Genomic DNA, 20,721 nt, shown 5'->3' with positions numbered 1-20,721 from the left:
AATACCTCTAAAGTGGGTCTGACTTGATGTACAATACAGTCCAAGTAATAAAACAATGCATTATAATAATGTGGTGTCTTTGTGCTTCTTATACATTAAGGTACCAATACTTTCAGTTTGTGTGTTCAATAATTCCAGCTAAAATCACAAAGCAGCATATTAAAATGCACTTACCAATGTACTTGACTTTGCTCAAGGTCATCCAAGTGAAGTAAATGAGAAAGGTCCTTTTTGACTCTTCCTGAAGAAGAGAGTTAGTTATTCCAGTAAAGTGAGAACCATTATTAAATGAGTTATAATAGTGTTATCATTGTCACGTAACAGAGTAATTGTTTTTGCCTTTTAACCGTAAAATGCCTTTTATGGATCAGCCATCCAGTCTTGTGCTTGAGACTTACATCAAGATGAAGGAGGAGGAATGTTACAAGACCTCTCAGTGCCTAACAGTGCTGCTTTTTCTCTAAAAAAATTTAAAATTTTACCAAGATGCATAGCACAGAAAACCCCCATCCAAGAAATACACAGGAAATAGATACAAGATCACACAAAATGTAGCACCTTCTTCAATACTTCCCATTATTATTGACAAATGCAAGAATTTCTAATGCTCTGCAATAAATCTAGCATGTAACTTAATGAAAGTACAACCCTGTCAAATGACACTGAGCAGCAATTTACCACTGTTTTAGAACAGACATGAATAATAGTTACATTCTTGTTCTAGAGAACAGGAGCTTGGAGAAGCAGCCCTACCACTACTCAAACAGTGTATCTTTATATTCCCTTGTGGATCACTCTCTACCTTACCTTCTCTCCCAATTAAAATTATACATATACCAGTCTTTTGGGAAGCCTAATGATCACTTCCATCTGCACTACTCTATCCTTCCTCTAAGTGAGGAAATGAGAGGCCAGATGAATTTATTTGATAATTGCTTACTCCTAATATAACAGTACATCCTAAAAGCAGCAGCTTGATGAAACAGAGGGAGCAAGGTACATTACATGTGATAAAAGATCAGAAAGCTCCCTCACAAGAAATCTCTATGCCAGATGGAGGCACAGAAAGTGAAATGGCTTCCTGTTTGAAAGGCAGAGAGAAAAGTCTGAAGTAGTAAACACAAGTCAGCAGAACCCAGAAATTTTACACAAAATTACTGAAGACAGGAATCAAAGAAACTATAGAATTATGGTAGATTTATTAAAGTTAACATTGAACTATGGTGTCATGTTCGTCGCTTAGATTTTGAGAAGTAATACTATTAAACAAGTGTCAAGAGTGGTGATCTGAGAAATCATGAGAAGAGAATAAGGCAGCCACGTCCAAGTCAGCTGGAGAGACCTAACCACCGTACATAGAACTTGGTGGTGAGCCACACACAGCTCACCAATCCAGATGGCATGAATTCCACCCAAAGTTATCAAATCATCCTAATGAGACCACACATCAACAGGATATAAAAGTCTTTAGGATTTCTCTAATGTAATCGATGTCTGGTTTTCAAGAGTCTTACTAAACTCAAAATGCTCCTGGAATGCTTTCACTCATACAGGACCAGCATTGGTGCTAATACCTCATTTAAATCCATGCACTGAAATTGCTCTTCCCTTCAACATAGTTTTCCCTGGCATTAAGAAATTCACATTCTAGAACCATACACTACTGAGTAAAGCATAGTTAGTATAAGGTATAAAAGGCACAGATGCTTAGGACTTTCCTCAAGGTGAGGGGTTAGGACAATGTCATCCTGGTTTTGCCAGGTTACATGAAAGATAAAAAGTACTTTCACAGTGAGGTGAAACTCAATCATTGCAAGTCTCTTCAATACCCCTTCTACAAAGCTGTGATTTCCCATATTAGCTTTAGCACAATTTATTAAACAGTAGCAATAGTAAGTTTTCATTCTTGATCATCAGATGAGGACACTACAATTAGTGTGACGCTAATTCTGTGACTGGCTCCTCCCTTGCCCTAGGCTCAACCTCGTGGAAACTATCATTCCTCTACAGAGATTCTGCAGTGTTTCCTTTGTATAACAGCCTACCTAGTTTCTTCTGGAGATTTTGTCCTGCCCTTTGCACTCAATTTGCACATTAGTGGCGCTAGTGTTGCGCATAGTTTTTGGTGTCACTGTGCTGTCTTTCTTATACTAGTCTCAGGTATCTTGGCAGAGCAGGAAATGGATTTTGCTGCCATAAGATCAGAATTTCTAGAGACTGTTTCAGAGATAGACAAAAATACTGCGGAATTATTTTATCACAAGATGGCTAGGGCTTAAGCCAGAAGATTAAGTTTGCTATGAGAAGCAGAGCTGCACAAAACTTGTTTGATCAAGAGTCTGACTAGGTTGATCAGTACACAAGCAGTTAAATACAGAAATAAGGTAAGTGACCTTGTGAAACTTCAGCTGAGAATTAATTTCTTCAAAGTCATCCAATAATCCTTAGGATTCTCTCTTGCTGTCAGACTGATCAGAAACATCACTACCTTTCCCTCTATTGATACACAAGAAAAGACATGGCTTACACATAGCTCTAATCAACATTAAAAACCCAACAGTCCCAAATTGCTTTCACATGAGATACAACAATAGAATCCAAACTAGTACCAAGAAACATGGTTGTTCAATTGTAAGTAGCCACTTACAAGAAATAGCACATGAAAGCTGTTCAACAGTCATATTACTTGCATTATAATACATTTGACAACTTGATTTATCAAATTCAGTTTTGAGAACAGTTCTGTGTTTGAAGCCTGAGGATAGCTGAAACAGTGTATGTGGAAACTGATTTCCTAAATGAGAACAGTGCAGGTAAAGATCTGCAAGGATCTAGCCAGACAGAAAATACCATTTACACCCTACAGCTTCTACCAGCCTCAGTAAGAGGCACAATTTATACCAGAGAAAGATATTTATATCAGAGAAAGATATTTATCTATGTATTTAATCGCTTTCACAGAGTAATAGTTATGAGATTGTTACTTTATGAAGTCAGGTGCAATCACCATTTACTCAGTCTTTTACTGATAAAAATCACTATCAGAATACACTAAGACTTTAAAAAGAATTAAATTAATTTCTAAGTCTGATCAAGTTGGGAGAAAATTTTGCAGACTGATTAAATTGGCTTAAGGTGATTAAGTTTATTTGCAGCTTATGCTGGATAAATACTACAACAATAAATACTAAAACAATTAAATGATTTAAAGAATGTACCAGTTTAAACTGTTTAAATCCTCTTAAATTGGTGCAACAACTTCTAGATACACAAAGTTAGGTTCAGTGAGACAGTTCTGTTTTACAAGAGAAAACACTGGCAGCAAAATTGCTGAGGGTAAATGGCAGAAATTCTGCTGTTAAAAGGAAAGCAACCACAACAGCAAAGCAAGCAAAGACATAACCAAGTTACAGATAATGTAGAGGATAAGACAAAAATCTTATAACTAAAATAATATTACTGAATTGTGGCTGTCTTCCTCTAATCTGCCATATCTGAGAAAAATTCAGTCTCTCAATACTAGTGAGCTTTTCTGGGGAGAAAAGGAAAACAGATACACAGTAAGAGTTTATTAAGATAAATATAAAAATATACTTTATGACAATTTATCAGTATTACAGCAGCAGTATATACTATTAGCAGATATTCCATATCAGTCCTTTTGGTTTTTTTTTTTTGTGTAAGTTAAAAACAAAATCCATTCTTGTATTTTTAAGAGATTTGCTTCTTTGAGCTAATTCATTTTTCTTCTGTTTGCCATTTGTGTGTTCCTATAAGTCTCTGTTACTCAGTTATTGCAGACGTCAATGCTTCAAAGATCAGGATGAAAATTTAGCAGATGGAAATCCTTTTGCAAAGGATAACTGTTTTCATCTAGCACAAAATGGCTCCTAATTTCCAACAAATAGGATGCTTCCGTATCTGCTAGCAGCAAATGACACAGATCTGCTACTATTGTGCTGTAGGTTATCACTGAAGAGGGCACTGCAAAAGACAGAACAAACCAATTTACTCTTTATTTTCCTAATAGCACCTAACATTCAAGTTCCACAAGTGAAAGCTACACTGAATAACTGGAAGTGTAGCTCAGCATCTGAATAGAAAATTAGCTTTAGTTTTTAACAGTTTTTTAAAAACAATGTGTTAAGACTGTTTCTTATTAAACTGTAACACCTATGAGTTGTGTAAAACACCTCTCAAGAAGTCAAACAGGATGTATCAAGGCAAGCCTGTCTGAAACACCAGTTATTTACATCATGAAAGCATGTCAGCTATTTCTAAAAACTAAGAGATTCCATTTTGCGTGTAAGGAATCCATTTAGTTACTGAAAGTTATATAACGTATAATACACGTTCATACCACCTCACCTCTTGTTGCTACCTCAACTCTGAACTTCTAAGTTTGTTGGACAGCAACTGAAGTGTTCTCTTCAGTGTTTGTTTTGTTTTGTTTTGTTTTGTTTTTTTGTTTTTTTGTTTTTTTTTTTAAGTCTCATGCAATATGAGCAATCATAATATTTCCAGAACAATCTCATTCTAATTCTAAATTGTCAATATTAAAAATTTTACTTCCATTGTGAACTTTGCTGCCTGTTTCTATCACAAGTAATTCATGAAACAGTACCTACTAATCTGTTCAGCCAGTCTGCAGGAATATTGAGGAAGATTTTTTCCATCAACTCAGATACCACATGAACATAAATTTCATATCCTCCATCTTCTACTGTCATCAAAGCAGGTCTAGATCAGAAAACAAAAGACTCCTGAAAGTTAGCTGCTATGTTTTCTTGACTGAAGCAAAATTTCTGAATGAAAGTAATACAACGTAATGTTACCCTCCAACATAATACCAAGAACTAGAAAAACTAGAAAATCTCTATGTACTCATTTCTGTCAAATCTATAGAGTTGGAACGAGTTTGAGATATACATACACACACTGAGTTTACTACTCAATGTTAAAGTAACTTCTAAAGCTATCAAGTAAGCCTTACTTTCAGACAACTGCAGAAAACAATGCTTTAGCAATGGTTTTTTCCTGGAAGACAGTGAGAATTGCACTGTTATGAAATTAGTTACGTCATTTATGGCTTTGACCTTCATATATTTAAAGTATAAACCTTAGTATGTAAGTATACATACCTACAAATATACAAGGAGTACATAAAGATTAGAAATGCAAAGTAGGGAGACAAGCTTAGGTGTATCACTTGGAATTGTATCACCTGTATCAACATCACCTAATATTGTCTGTCTTAGCACACCACTTCATAGCCACTACATAATATCAAGACAGCATCTCCTGTACTATGACAAATACCAAATGGCTTCACATACTGCTAAACAAGTAAAAATCCTTCCTCTTCCTGGAAATTATTTTCTACATAGGATATCATTAATAGTATTCCTATTAGGTCTGAAATGCACCTGGTTAGGGACTGCTGTCCCACAAGCACTCGTCTTCCCAAATTTTGCTGTTTCACATGATTCAAAACTGATATTGGATGACAAGCAACTGGTAAGAAGTGATCCCTTTTTTAGTACAGATATTCCCTGTATTTCAAGTGTTTGTCTTCTTTCCAACCTGTCATTATTGATGCCATACCTTTTTTATTGTTCCCCCAAATAAGGCCTTGCTATTGGTTTTTACGATGCTTCTGTGAGATGATGATACCTTAGCAGTCCTCTATAGTGATTCAACAGGTAGTTTCTGCTTGCTTTCAAGCTTCTGAGCGATTTTACTAAGCCTAGTCATTTATACAGCTGATGCAGCTTCTACCCAACATATGCTCTTTGACTGCCCTCAGACTACTAACGATTTGACCTGCAACATCTGCACCATCACAGTCCTCACACTTTTTAGAAAATCTGCATTGCTCTGATCAAAGCAGGATGCAATGCTCTTATCTTGACCATCCCACAGAAGAAACTAAAATAGTAAACATCAGGACCTACCACAATAATGTAAATCCTGGTTATAGCAATATTGGAATGGTATCAAAACAGTATATGTTAAATAAAGTAATGAAATAAGGCACCATCATCTTCAGTGCAGAACTTTTCAATGGGAGATGCTCCCAACAGGGTAACATTTTACCCTTTGCTCACTGCAGAGACAGCAGAAATGAAAGGCAGTCAGTTCAAGAGACTAGCAGAGCTGCACTGTCAAATAGGACAGTCAGCCAGTACTTCAGTATATTGACAATTGGCAATTGCTATTAATAGATTAATTTAGTTAGCATGATGCAGAATATACCTAACAGCACTAACTTGCATGCCAGAGGCACGAAAGCAAATGACCGCAAATATGGCACTCTCCTAGTAGGCAAATCACTGGACTTGCCATCTGTTAACCTAAAAGCTACTGCTAAATTTCATAATCTTAAGTGAAGTGATCAGAGGAGATAAGAGAACTCCATGTCTGATTATCTGTGGGATTGTTTCAAATCTGTTGGTTTAGACAGAAACCAAGGCCCAAACTATTTGTAGTCTAAAGACTTCTGGCTCCCTTCATGAGAGAAAGCTTAACAACAGTACACTTATATGCTCAGCTTCCCAAGTAATTGTGGGCAATTGCTATTTTATCTCTGAAGAAAAGTATTTTGGTTTAGACAATTTATGCTGAAGTACATGAAGATTATTATGACCTCCAGAAATACTAAATTAACATTTTGGAAGGAGTATAATTAACTTAAATATGTTTGCAGAGAAGTGTACTAAACATACTAATGTGCAAAATCTGAAGCTTTCAAACCCATAGGCAAATGTGGTCTAGAGATGCAACTCGCAAATCAAGTGATGCATTAGGAAAGATAAATCTTGCGTCATTCCTGGTTATTATATGCTCACTACCTGTTTCTCAGTTCACACTGTTCTCAAGGTCATCTAAGTCTTCTTTCAGATAATCTTATTTACTTCAACAAGAGTGAAGTGTCACAGTGAGAAAGAAAATTCAACACAGCCTTCACAACAGAGCCTAGCACTGTTAAATTTTCTTCCACTATCACCACAGAAAATTCAATTTTGTGATTAACTTTATTCCTTAAATGCCACTATTTTTAATATAGTGAATTTAAATAATGATAAAACAGTTAGAAACATATTTAAGGATATAACTAAATTACACTAAAAGCATACATAGTTCCACTGAAATATTCCTTAGAGGCTACTGAGTAAATAGTCTTTAGTACCTGTATACAAAGCTGGTGAAGCATGCCAGTGGAATGGGCTTTTCCACCAGTACAGAAGGGTTAGATTCAACCCCTGCTGAGCATAAGTATCTAAGAATCTCCTATCTCATTGCTGCTACTGTTAAAATGTTCATCTTTAAGTGACAAACACTCATTGGTATAGACTGAAAAATGAATTATCTGAAGGGAACACTACCATCATACCAAATTCCAGGGAAAAGATGCTAGGAAACTGAAAGTTTGGGCAAAACCAGAGAAGAAACAAGGACCTATCTGTGATATCTGAAATCTAGGATGTGAGCTCTGAAATACAACATATTTTTCCTTGTCTTAGTTTTCATGATTTCTTCTAGCTTGATATTCATATTTTCCTAGCTCAAAGACGGAAATATTTACACACATTATGACAGCACTTACACAAAATGTAAGTTTCTAGGATCTTCTGCCTCATCATTACTGCTATTATTAAAGTGTTCAGTGTTCTGCATATCTAACAGAAAAAAAGCAATCTAAGCATGTACACATGCATCTATCTTAAGCTTGTATCTTCAGTATCTGAAGGAAAAGATTAGCTTCATTACAGTCACAGCAGATTAACAAAACTGCACTCCTACATTTCAAAAGGAAAAAGATGCTCATACTAAGTAGAAAACAACATGCAGATTTTATTCCCAAGTAGGTGCTGGTAGCTATTGTATTGCTAGAAACAGAGCATACTGAACTTACTACCTCCTTATATTGAGGGACTAAATCCAATCTGAGATAAGGGGACATGAATTAGCAAACTACAGGGAAAAAAAAGTAATTTTCTACTAGTTGTGCATACAATTTTATGAATAAGACTAACACTAACCATTGACATCACAAGCTGTTGAGTAGCACAATAATGCTGGGACAGCATATTTAGTTAATAAGTTCATTTCATTTTAACAAGGTATTTCTTTAACTAGAGACAGATTTTTCTCCTGTTAAGATGTAAATGTACTATGTTATCCTACAATATAGGATTTGGAAATACTACCAAGGAGATGCATTTTTACTAAACTAATCAGAGCAAAATTTCAGTGCAAAAATGACAGACTTTTCTTTGAAAAAGTTGTGCATTTAAATTCCACAAGATGTGCTCACATGCTGAAAATACGAACATTGGAAATCTTTAATTTTTCTATCACCTTTTGTGCAATAGAGTAAATTGAGGTCCTTCAGGACCACGAGGGGTCATCTCTTATGAAGGAGAGGGGGAACCTTTTCAGTTAAGAAAAAAAACTCCTTGCACTTAATCCTCCTTCACACGAAAATAAATAGGATATAAACTTAAAGATGCAAGACTATTTTGCATAGAGGAAAAAGATTAAGTCACTACCTTGTTAGACAAATGGGATTCTTGTATGTAAATCAAAGCGAAGTGAGAAACTACTGAGTATGCAATGATTCACTAAACCCACGATGAAGTAGTTTAGGAACAATTTTAGAAAGAATTTTGGTAGAATATTTACACATTTTAGAATTCTATTATGTCTATGATTGTCTCAGCCTTCTCTACCTACATGCCTTCCAAGTTGCTATGATACTTATATTTCAAAAGCCCAAGACAAATTTAAGAATTGAACAATTAGTTAATAATGTTGTTTCTACATTAAGTGGATCTGTTTATTTTCTCTAGGTAAATGTGCACATACATCTTGTTTCACAGTGCCATCTGCTGATAACTTAGCATCTCTGCTCTCCATGAGTGTGTTTATTGAAAAAATTTGTTAATATTATTTCTGCAGGGCTAAAATTGATTAACCAGTTTAAAAATATGGTTATGCATTCACACGATTTGAAACTTAGACCTAAACAAGACACTCAAGTTTTCCTTTGGTCCTCAAGCTTCTACTCCATCTTTGCTTATTAACACAGCACTGGGTAAACCTTGTTACTGTATGACATAGTATTCAAAGAAATTTAAACGTTCGATTTAAACAAAGAATATCACCTATAAATAATTGCAATATAATACAGCAATTCAGGAATAGCTCCTTGAAATTTCATTAGAAAACCAGGAATTGCTAATCCCACCTTAAATACAGAATTTCATATATGGGGGAATTTAAAAATGGAGAAAGTTGTAGTTTACTTCCCTAATAGTACATATTATTTTACTTTTATTTTGTTTACCTGTAGAATGTTTTTATTTTGTTGTATGGCAAACATCTAATACATTGCTTGTAGATCATGTTCTCGTCTGCCTGTAGTTCCAAACCACATTTGGCACAACCTGAATACGTAATCATAGGCAGAGAAGCCAACAAATGCTCCAGTGAAGTGTCAGCACAGAAGATGAGTTGCTGGTACTGACCAGTTGAAATAGTAAACTTCAGTTCTAAGATATGGGCTTTCACTCGAACCACTCCTACAAAAACAATTTCAATCAAATCTGTATTCAGTTTTATTTATAACAAAGCAAAAGCAAGGGTTATATCTGATTCAAAACCAAAATCATTATCAATAAAACCTTATGAATTTTTTTCCTTTAGTAGCACATGCTCATATCTTTAGAGATGATTTATGCAGTGAAGAATCATTGTGGTTAAATATTATTTTAAAATGTATAAAAGTACTCTATTTTTAGGTACTATTGTGGTAGATGCCAATATAGAAGAGCCTGAATAAGAGATCAAGAGATTAGAATTGTGCAAAGAATTTCCAATTGCTTTTCTTCCACACTAATTCAGAGACACTGAAAAGCATAGCTTTAACAACTTAGCTTTCCACTATTTATACATAAACTAGAGTTAAATGCTGTAATACCAACTTCTAGTTACTTCTTAATGTTTAACACCAACCTTAGCAATCTTCTATGTTTATCTGGGAGGGGGTGGCTGTTTGTGGAAAATGTATTATTTGTTCTTTTCTAAGAAGTTTTCAATAGCAGTAGCCATTTTACTCTTGCTTTAGAGAACTGCTGTTTTGGAGAAATACTATTCAACAACTCTCAGTGATTAATCACATCATTACTAGACTGGCTGGCATGGGCAACAAAAGGCAGCATTTCTATGTTCCAAAGTTATCTTTGTATGTATCACTACCACACCTATCAAATCTGGGCTCACTGAATGAAGGCTGCATTCACAGTTTGGCTGGGTACTGAGCAGCAGTCTCCAGAATAAAATCAGACTCCCAGAACTGTGCTAACTTAAAAAAAAGCATTTTACTTGATCAACAGACCATATATTTTGCTTAGTTATGCACTGCACAGGCATTAGAGTGCTAGGGGTAACAACTTTACCTGAGCATTTTTCCTCCAAATGCGCTGAGAGCTTTGTCATTTGCATAAGGGATGTTTTGCTTTTCTGAAACTTTTCTTTAAATTCAATTGCCCTTTTGTCATCATCAAACAAGCACTCACAGGATGACCATGGAGTTGTGTGCAGTTCAAAGTCACCTGAGACTGAACTATGTTGGACCAGAAGGTATTTGAAGTCCCATATGTGATCTACAGAACAAAAAAAAAGCAAACAGAAGAGTTTACTTTCTACACCTTGGTTAATTTATAGAAAGCCAAGGTCATTTACAAGATCGAGAAACACATCAGCAAGACAATCTCATATGGTCAGCTCTGGCAACTTTATTTCAAGCCTGATGACATGCAGGGTTTTTCCTTTCATTTCCCTATAAACTTTGCACGAGTCCCCCCATAACAGAATGATGCTTTCACTTCACTTGTACTGAACTCAGCTTTCAAGACAACTTCTTGAAAAATAAACCCATTCTGAAATTTCTTGTCAGCTCTAATAAGGAAAAGTTGGCAATGTCTGTAAGATAAAAGTCTTCATGTTATTAATCAACTTCCTTCTTCAGTATGTCCCTGTTTTTCAATCTCTATAACGCTCTGATTTAAAAATATTAAATTCATTTTCCATCTTTCAATTAACTCTGTAATAAAGAAAAATACTTTAAAAATGGATATTAGAGAAGAGTAAAATATCATTTGGGTTTTCCTTCACTTTCTTTTAAGAATCCAGCATTCATCTAGTAATCAAGTATGATAGCCATTTAGAGGCTGTTATTTTTTCCTGTATTTGCTCAACCTGAAAATTGCAGCCAAAACAATCTGTTTGGGAAATAAGGTGAGAAAAACAGATTTTTTTTTTTTAAATGTATTTCAATTGTCTGTATAAGCATTTTATTAGCATGTTTCAGCATTTCCATATTTTGGATTAGCCTGATTTTTGGTAGTAACTTGCTAAAATTGCAAGCTCCTGAAAAATCTGCTGTCAGCTGCAGTGTTTTACAGTAAAATCAGAATCGTTTTGAGTTGGGAGGGACCTTAAAGGTCACCTAGTTCTAACACCCCTGCCATGGCCAGGGACACCTTCCACTGGACCAGGTTGCTCAGAGCTCCATCCAACCTGGCCTTAAAACACTGCCAGGGAGGGGGCATCCACAGCTTCTCTGGGCAACCTGTTCCAGTCTCTCACCACCCTCACAGTAAAGAATTTCTTCCTAATATCTAATCTAAATCCACCCTCTTTCAGGGTGACAACACTAAGAATGACTCAGCAAAGCTGATAAAGTTAACACTCAAGTTTTTCTTTATAGTTACATAACTAGTCACCAGCGCATCTTGTGTCTAGATTCAGGTTTCTAAATACTCAGGCTTTCTCAGTCTTCTAAAGTGAGTGCATTTAAATTCTGTTGCTGATGGCACTGCTTCTAAACAGAGGAGACATATTAAAATTGGTATCAAATATGTTGCCCTTCCAAAGGGAGTATTTCAAGGTTGAATGGAAAAATGTTACCAGCTGAGCATTTTAAAGCTATTAACAGCATCACAAAAATCCTTTTACAGCTACCTATAGGTATAAGGACTTTACCTTTTTTCCTTTGAAGTTGAGGGCACCAGGCAGCCCCTGCTCCCCATAGCACCATCCTATAGTGTTGATCTCTGTTCTGTTCTACTGTTAGAATAATTTTTCTTTGCTTGCCACCTCTGTAGCTATACACAGATTCTGAAATATTTGAAATTATATGACTTTTACAATAAAAAGCATATAAACACACAAAACCCACATGCCTCAATATTAAAACAAAATCATGCTGCTATTATATTTTATGGTACAATTATAAGCAAACAAGAATACACATACAATTTCTTCAGGACAGAATGAAAGCAATCTGATTTCTTCAGCAATGTGAATCTAGATTGAAGGATGCATAAAGTATATTAATTTACCTTTATCCACCTAAATACTCAGCAACTGGACACCTCCCTTTCAACCAGCAGGTATATGAGCATCTTTCAGCTCCCACTCATCCTGACTGGTATAAGTAGAAAGAAATTGTACTCAATCTCTCAGGAACAGACTGTCATAATTGGAAGTTAAAGTTCCTGTAACTTCTGTGGAATACACTGAAAGAAACAATTCTCTAGAAGTTTTCACATAAAACCACAGTCATGTACACTAAGAGGATTAGCAACAGTATATATAAATTGAAACAATTAAGATCTCTACAGCAGTCTGACCAAGGACACTGCCTGTAAGTTTGAGTTCCACACTAAAACAAGGATATTTTTCATAAACAAATAATTTTTTAACAAGAACTCTTGCTTTAAATTATCTAACAGTTCTGAGATTTATATACAATAATAAATTATGAAGATTTCTATCTTCAAAATTCTCCATTTATAATGAATAAACATGATACTGACAATGTGGGTAGAAATTTGAATCTTACTAATACAAGCACTAATACAAGATGATAGTGCAATATCATCAAATTTATGTGCAAAGCTTCAAGTCAAGCACTGAGAAACAGTGGTACTGTAAAGAAAATATAATCAGAACAGTTACGCAGGGAAAAGAGAGGAAGACTCCTTTTCCAGGTGGGAACAGTGGTCTTTGCCCAAAGTGTGTTAAAAAAACATGGCAAGACACTGCATGAAATACTGAGAATGACCAAAGATGATTTGGTTTTGCTCATTTCAGAAGGTGAAGATGCTAGGGAGCAGCTCTAAGGCCTGTTTATGAAGAAATGGAAACAAATTATCAATTTTAACATGGAAAATTGCTTCCCTTAATGACAGGATGCTTACATGGAAGGTAGTTGGCAGGTGAGCTTTGAAATAGTAAACCTTCACTGTCCCACATGACATTTTCATAAACCAGCGCCCCTTCTCAAGCAGTGGTCTACAGCAAAAATATACCTCTCGAATATCAAGATCCATTAAAAAACATATTTACATTCCTCCACTGCAACTGCAGCATCTCCCTCTTTTCAGCACTCCTGCTATATACATGTATTTTCCCTGAAAAGGATTTCAAGCCCACATTCCTCATATCCAAGATATTCCTGCTGCCGTTCCACCTCCCAACACTATACTTCATACCTGCATCTCTCTTCAATCCTCCATCTTATTGAAGATCAGGTACCACACTATTTGGAGCTGTGGAGATGCTCAAGCCATCTCACTGAGAAGACAATATATAGTAACTGCAGTCCATGGTGAGTGCTCATTCCTTAGTGAAAACACCAACCCCCCAGTGAGTAGGAGCACTATTATCAGTGCCCACTGCCTGCATGCTTCTCCCAGAGGTGTATGCTATCGATCAGCACTAGTGTGCAGAAGCCTCCTTTCAGCAGCTGACTACAGTCATTATCTCCTTCCTGTCTCTAACTCCATTTCTCTAACTGCTATGGCTCCCATGAGTGGATCATTACAAGGTTTTACTTGTGACTCCTATGTCAAAACACTGGTGTACAGAATGGGGAACAACCAGAATTGCCCTGCAAAATTACTACTTAAGTTTCACCTATAGTTGAAGTTCTGGAAGATAAATTCTAATGCCTGAACTTACCTGTTAATACAGCAATGTTGATAATTTTTAAGATTGAGTGAACCAATGTATTTGGGTGGAGCTGGTCTAGATGCATATACTGAACACTATCCAGTCTCTGAACTTGTCTTCGTGGAATGTCTCCAAAGTGTGGAAATTCTGACAATATGTACGCCAATAAACCGTGGAGAACACCACCATCCACTACAGCATAAACTATATGAAAAAACAAAGTTAAAGGGACACCCTTTTTTTGTTAAACTTAGAAGTATAAACTTTATCAGTTGGTACATATTTACACTGACTAAAGCAAAACCGTTTCACAAGAATTCTAAGGCAAGAAATTCTTGAGATGTATAATACTTGATCCAAAATTAAATTGTACACCTGCCTCCTCTACTTCATCTGCCTCCTCTTGATAACATCCCAAAGTTAAGCTAAATACAGTATTTTAAATTACACCAAAACTAGGAAAGTAATCTTGTGCCATAGCTTGGTAAGAAGAATAGCTGTTCTTGATCATTTACCCCAAAACCTGCCTTAAATAGCTGGCAGTAACAGACATCAGGAAGACAGTAAGAACAATGCAAGTTCATGGTGATACTTCCACTGTATTTTCCCCTTAGTCTCCAACCCTCCATGGCTCAGGTATCTTTAAAGACTTTGTGCTTAATTGCCTGAAATGAATTATGTTCCCTGAATGTATCTACTTACTCTTTAAGCCTCTAAACTTTTTGCAAAAAAATTAATCCTTGGGAAATCTCAGACATCTTATGGGTGAGTCCTGGGATAACTTCTGTTTCTTAAACTAAGCTCAAAGAATGCAGTTTTTCAGAGTTTTGAATGGTTACCACCCCATTTACCATAAACTCCACATGCCTAACTGATGTCATCATGTCCACAGGTGTTCCTGTCATAATTTCCTATAGTGTTTTGTACCTCTCAGTTGCTCACATTTCCATTATATCCTGTGTAAGAGGCATTGCCAACAAAATGGAGTACTTTAAATAGCTATTTTACTGTGATTTTTGTGGAAACTTATGCACTATAATCTTACATTCTTCTGGACTGAGAGCCGAGCAGTTCCCCAGATTCAGTAACTGACTGGTAAATGTAGACTGCAGCATGATTTCTCCACACCAAACATTCTCATACATTATTATATCTGTAAGAAAAAAAGCAACCTTATCAACTCACATATCAACAATACTGAAGTGTATCATACCTTTCTTGATTATAGAACTATCATACATATAGGCATGAAATACAGTTTGAAAGAGATCACTTGGAAACAAAGTCATTTTTTTGATGTACCAACACCATTTACAATGAGATAATCAAATTTTCTCAATAGTTTGACATAATTCTTCAATTCATATCAAATATTCAATAGCCTTATAGCAGGTACTGTATAATTGAAGTGGATGATTATATTGGGTAAATTATTATTGAGCAACATTTCAGAATGAGTAGTAAAATACTAGGCTTACCCAGAAACACTTTTGATGTATTTTGACATAAGAATGTCGAAGCAGAAAAGGCCCAGCTCATCTTCACTTTCTTTAGAATATCTACCTTTGCACCTACCTATAAGCACTGAAAGTACTCTTAAAGAGAAACAGGCATCTTAAACTGTAGAAATATTCAAACAATTTTATATTGTATAATTTTTTTTGGCATATTGCAAAACCTAAATGGCCAGATCATATCAAGTTCTGGTCAACTCCAGCCCTAAATTAGGTGCACTATCATTTTTATAGTACTACATTCTCTTACATGACATGTGTTCTCTTAAAGAGGGAAGGGTTTGCTCCTATTAGGTGTTAAAGAGTACAACGGATTTATCAGGAACAATGTTTATTAGCTGACATGTTATGAAGAACAACTGCAAACAGCATTTTACATTTCTGCAGTCTATGTCAGTTACTAATTCACACAACACAATCCATCTCAAGATGCTAGTGCTAAGCTACAAAGTCCTTCCCAGGAGAAAAAGTATTTCTTATCCTGAGACTGAACATAACATCACAATTTTCCAGTCCATCTGCTCATCCAACAGCAGAGAATTACAAACAAGTCTATAAATCAAATTAACTAGTACATCTGGTTTGTAGTAGCACTTGTACCTTCCATGAAAAACTGTTTTAAAACACTGACAGGTTACAGAATACACCTGACTACCTATGGCACTGCTGCAGCGTCAATGCACTGCTGTGCCTCAGACCAAAGACTATACATAAGAGGTGGGCAATCTTCTATGGGACAGTCAATGTTCCACTGGCAGGATGACTGAGAATTCAAAGTGATGCTGAGCAATGTAAGTGATGCAAGAAAGATATTTAAAAATGCTTAGCCATAGTTCTACATTACTGGTTACACATTGTTCTAATTTAAACAGGCATTTTAAAAGATCCACATTTTAAAGAGGCAAATAAAGGAATTCTCACCTGTAAGCAGTACAACATCCCCAGGAAACACAGTGAGTGACCAAAATGCAGCACCACGCCACAGCACCACCTTTCTCTCAATTTCTGACTGGTCAGTAACTACAATTGTTGCTACAGGAACTTTACATGAAGATTTTGGTCTAGTCTTCACCTGTATTTCTTTGATATGACAAGGATGTATTATTGTGACCAAAACATTGTACTTTTGATTTTTGCAGCAGCAACTCTTAAGTGGTGATAGTTTCTTTTGAAGTTTCTTGAACTCTGTCATCCTCTCTTGATCCACTCTCATCCCAGAACCAGCTGGAGAAGAATTCAGTTTAGCTCTCTTTGTTTTCAGCTGTCTTTTAAATGCTGAGTGAAAAATATGAAAGGAATCTTCACACTTGTGGGCTGTTTTAGAAGAGCTCTTATGAGAACTGTCTACTTGAGAGCACAATATTCCTGAGCTCAACGGTTCAATATGGATTTCATTTATAAATTGCTCAGCAGCAACATCAAATTCTTGAGACTTCTCTGTATTTTCCTGAGCAGTTCCTTCTTGTTTCGTAGCTTCAAAGCAAACATTTTTCTCATCACCCTCAGAACTGAAAAGTTCAAGGGAACTTGTGTACTCTTCCTGATATTCATTTTCAGCCACATTAAGACACGGTCCAACATCAGAATCAAATTGTAAGTGATTATATTGCCTTTCTTCAGTTTTTTTGCCTTCTTCTGTTTCTGATAGTTTTATGCTTTTCTGCATCTGATTCCGATCCCATGGAAAAACAGCCATCTGACTTGAAGTCATTATACTATGAAATTCAGTATCAGCTGACACTGCAAGTTCTGAACAATCACCTGGTTCTCCTTTTGGTTTTGACTCTTGATTTTGGGGGAAAAACATATCCAGATATTGATTTAGATGCTCATGATGATCACTTCTATGATCTGATTGAACATCTTGTCCCACAGACCTTAGATGTATGCTAATCTGCTTAGTACTGGCAACCAAATCAGAAATGTCAGGGCTGTTAACTCCTAAGTGACTGGCTTTTCTTTCAGTGGGGTTTGACCAACAGCCATGCGATTGTTTATCCTGTCTAGCTGACTCTGCAAATTTTTGAGGAAGGTGTTGATCTGCAGCCTGATTTACATGTGTGCATCTATTTTTAAATATTTGACAATCAGAATAAATTAAACTTTCAGTCTTTTTAGGTGTGCTGGTACAAGTTACTGCCACAGGTACAAGAGATGTCAAATATTCTTTTGCTACCATTAATCTTCCCCATTCAGACTGCTGAGAGCCGTCATCATTTGTAGGAACTGCTGAGACTAGAGAGCTTTCTGCCTGAAACACTACAGGGTCAGCACCTTTGCCTCTTCCAGGAAAAAGACTATGTATATCACATGAACAGCGGAGTTCTCTCCATTTTTCAGCAGCAGATGCTGAGCCACTTTGCTCCGACACCTCCAGCGGGCTTGGAATACTGGGTGCCCCCACAAAAATATGAATTTGAGGTCTCTTTGACATTTTTGACTGCTATGTAAGTTTGACTTTAAACAATATGGTTTATGCAATAAATGCAACACTAAATATTAGTAAATGCCAAAACTTATATTTGGCCTTTTCTTAATTTAAAAATACCTAAAATTCAAAGGAGTATTTCATAATTTAACTGGTAAAAACCACCACTTTACTGTTAAAGCCTATGAAATTAAATTTACAAAATAATAAATGGAAGTTATTTATTGTGTCAAACTTGCATAGAAAAATAAATTAGTTACAGTACGGCTTAATCTCCGATTCTGATACTTAGAAACATGTAGCAGATGCAGAATTATAGTGAAGTTCAATTTAAGCTTAATTATTGAGCAGACTTCATTTATTATTGCTAATTAAACAGTCAAATGTGAATTTGACTATTCAGTACTTCATTTTAATTCATGTGAAATAAATGCCTGTAAGAAACTTTCACAGCATGGTTAGGAGATAATTTCACCTCCCAGAAAATTATAATTTCAACTAAATAATTTAAAAAACAGAGCTATTGAAAATTAGTTTAAAAGTTTGCTAGAAATGCAATATTTTACATGTTATTTTAGCATGAAATACAGTTTTAAGCAATTATTTTACAAAACAGAAGGTTTCAGGATATTGCTGATAAATTATAATTATTTAATAAGCACTAAGAGGTCAGTGAAACTTGAGCAGATGATTTAGAATTAGCTTTAATTCATTATATAGTATCATACTACCCAAGAATTTACTAGCTTTTTCTAGCTTATTAAAAATAATCCCACCTTACACAGCACAAAAGGCCCTTTATTTTTTTTAAATTTGTGCCATACTGTAATTTTAAAATACTCACTACAGCTACAAGTGTTCATTAAAATGCAGACACCTAGCTACATGTTTTGCGAATGCCATTAATAGACAGTTCTGCAGAGGTAGGAAACAGAACACCAGAAATGAAATTCAGGAGGTGATCCAGCTGCAAACAGAAGGAAGAGCATTGAAACAAATATACCATTGAAAGATATTTAGATTTTTCATTTAGAACTTACTAAATTAACAGCCATTTTCCTAACAACCCACTAGGGGTCGATAAATCTGCACATTCATAAAGCTCATAGTATCATGGGAAAACTATAAACACCCTGGAACATTGATCTTGGGTATATTATAGGTGTAACTGGAAAAACAATGTACAACCACTAAAATTAGATATATTATGTCATAATACAAAGAAGATACAAAACACAGTAACTGGTATTGCTCAGTTTCATGCTCATAGCAAAATGAATAACACTTAAAAGACTGGAGCATCCAAACTTCTGCAGTTGTACATTTAAATTTAGGCTCATAAGAATGCAACTTTCAAAGGACAATTCCCATACTTGTGGAAGTTTTAAGTTTTGTAAATAAAGAATGGTAACATGCAAGTAACCAAAAAACCAGAATTTACAGTTCAACATTAAAATAACTGACCAGGCAAGAAGGGAAAGGCAAAGCAAAGTGATAGGGAGGTTGAATCCCTAAAGAAGGGATGTTAAAAATAAGTTTTGTAGATAAAAGGCTGCTCAATACATGATATAAACACACCTTCAGTAACAGACCCCCTATGACAAACAGAAAATATTACTGATGAGATTAAACAATTTCTTCCATTTCAAAATGTATAAGTCTACTGGTAGCTTTTTTCATTTGTTATTACCTTGGTTACAGCCATTACAGATGGGTAGCTTTCTTAATTAGGTACTCTATAGCATAACAATATAAATGTCTCTTAAGGAGGTTCAAGTGAATAGAAGGTTCAAATGAATTACAAAATATTTCTTACACGTATGTGCTATAGTACAAAAGAGGTTGAGCGGCAGAATTCTGACACAAGCCTGTGCCATTTCTAAAGAACTCGCGTACCATGCAGAGACTAATGAAGTAATCAGCCATTTCCAAACTGGGCTTTGGTACAGTGAGCAGCTCTTCCACTTCAATCTCTACCACCTTCTACAAGGGCTAAATACCAACCTGTCACAGGTACAAGATACCGTCTTATTCCAGTCTTACTGTCTTGTTACGTGTCTTTAACCTAGAAGAGATTGCAGAGGCTTTTCCTAATTCTGCAAAAATTCTCAAGTGTTTGCGCATCAGATTTCAGGGAGATAGAAATCTTAAGTGAACTAAAATATGTTCGGGACAAAATAAATTAGCCTACCTGCTTTCTATACCCTCAGAGTAAGCTTATAACAGAGTTCTAAGTTTTCTTATAAGGAAAAACTGAGATTCAATACACTGTCAATGAGCCCATTGAATACTTCAGTTCTTGAAGAGTTCTAGGACACTGGAAGGGCAATTTGGTTGCTGAATAGATGAGATCATTAGAACAGTATTTTCAGAGGCAAGCTTACAACCTGGAGCTGCAAGACTTTTCAGAGATTTTGTATTCATAGAAAAGTTGGTACTTAAGATGCCATAGTGTAAAGTACTCAAAATGAAAACCAAAAAACTGTCAAGTGTCCTAGATTACTTCATGTAAATATAATGCAGGGCTTCACATACTGTACTAGAGCAGTTTTTGCACTTTATAGCTTAAAACCAGAAAACAGTAACAAAGGAAAGCTTTTAGATACCTATATATTTCATAGGCTAAACATACCTTTTCAATACTTGAAGTTCAGTATAAAAAGTAAGTTTGCAGTTGTGTTTCACTCTACTTCTGGAGATATCCCATATCATATTTCAAGTGTATTTTTCCTGTGATGAGGGTTGAGCAATGAATTA

General features: G+C 35.6%; 1 protein-coding gene across 3 annotated transcripts in view; it reads right to left on the bottom strand.

Moving 5' to 3' along the window:
* Nucleotides 1-1,182: 1,182 nt before the first annotated feature.
* SHLD2 (shieldin complex subunit 2) overlaps nt 1,183-20,721 on the bottom strand; it is a 41,768-nt gene continuing 22,229 nt past the window's right edge. Inside the window, exons 2-11 of one of the 3 annotated variants that reach the window (XM_068399269.1) lie at nt 20,597-20,694; nt 19,969-20,029; nt 16,458-18,931; nt 15,068-15,175; nt 14,032-14,226; nt 12,049-12,183; nt 10,461-10,667; nt 9,350-9,584; nt 4,625-4,740; nt 1,183-3,984 (exon numbers count right to left, since the gene is read on the bottom strand). In XM_068399269.1, the coding sequence (XP_068255370.1) occupies nt 3,812-3,984; nt 4,625-4,740; nt 9,350-9,584; nt 10,461-10,667; nt 12,049-12,183; nt 14,032-14,226; nt 15,068-15,175; nt 16,458-17,970 (2,682 nt within the window). In that variant the 5' untranslated portion in view covers nt 17,971-18,931; nt 19,969-20,029; nt 20,597-20,694 and the 3' untranslated portion in view covers nt 1,183-3,811. The remainder of the gene's footprint in view (nt 3,985-4,624; nt 4,741-9,349; nt 9,585-10,460; nt 10,668-12,048; nt 12,184-14,031; nt 14,227-15,067; nt 15,176-16,457; nt 18,932-19,968; nt 20,030-20,596; nt 20,695-20,721) is intronic. The other 2 variants (XM_068399271.1, XM_068399270.1) reach the window with 2 other exon arrangements.

Source organism: Nyctibius grandis, chromosome 4 (genome assembly GCF_013368605.1).
Source record: "Nyctibius grandis isolate bNycGra1 chromosome 4, bNycGra1.pri, whole genome shotgun sequence".
Lineage (NCBI taxonomy): Eukaryota > Metazoa > Chordata > Aves > Nyctibiiformes > Nyctibiidae > Nyctibius > Nyctibius grandis.
The sequence above is the reverse complement of the archived record's forward strand: the minus strand, read 5'-3'. Positions and strand labels throughout refer to the sequence as shown.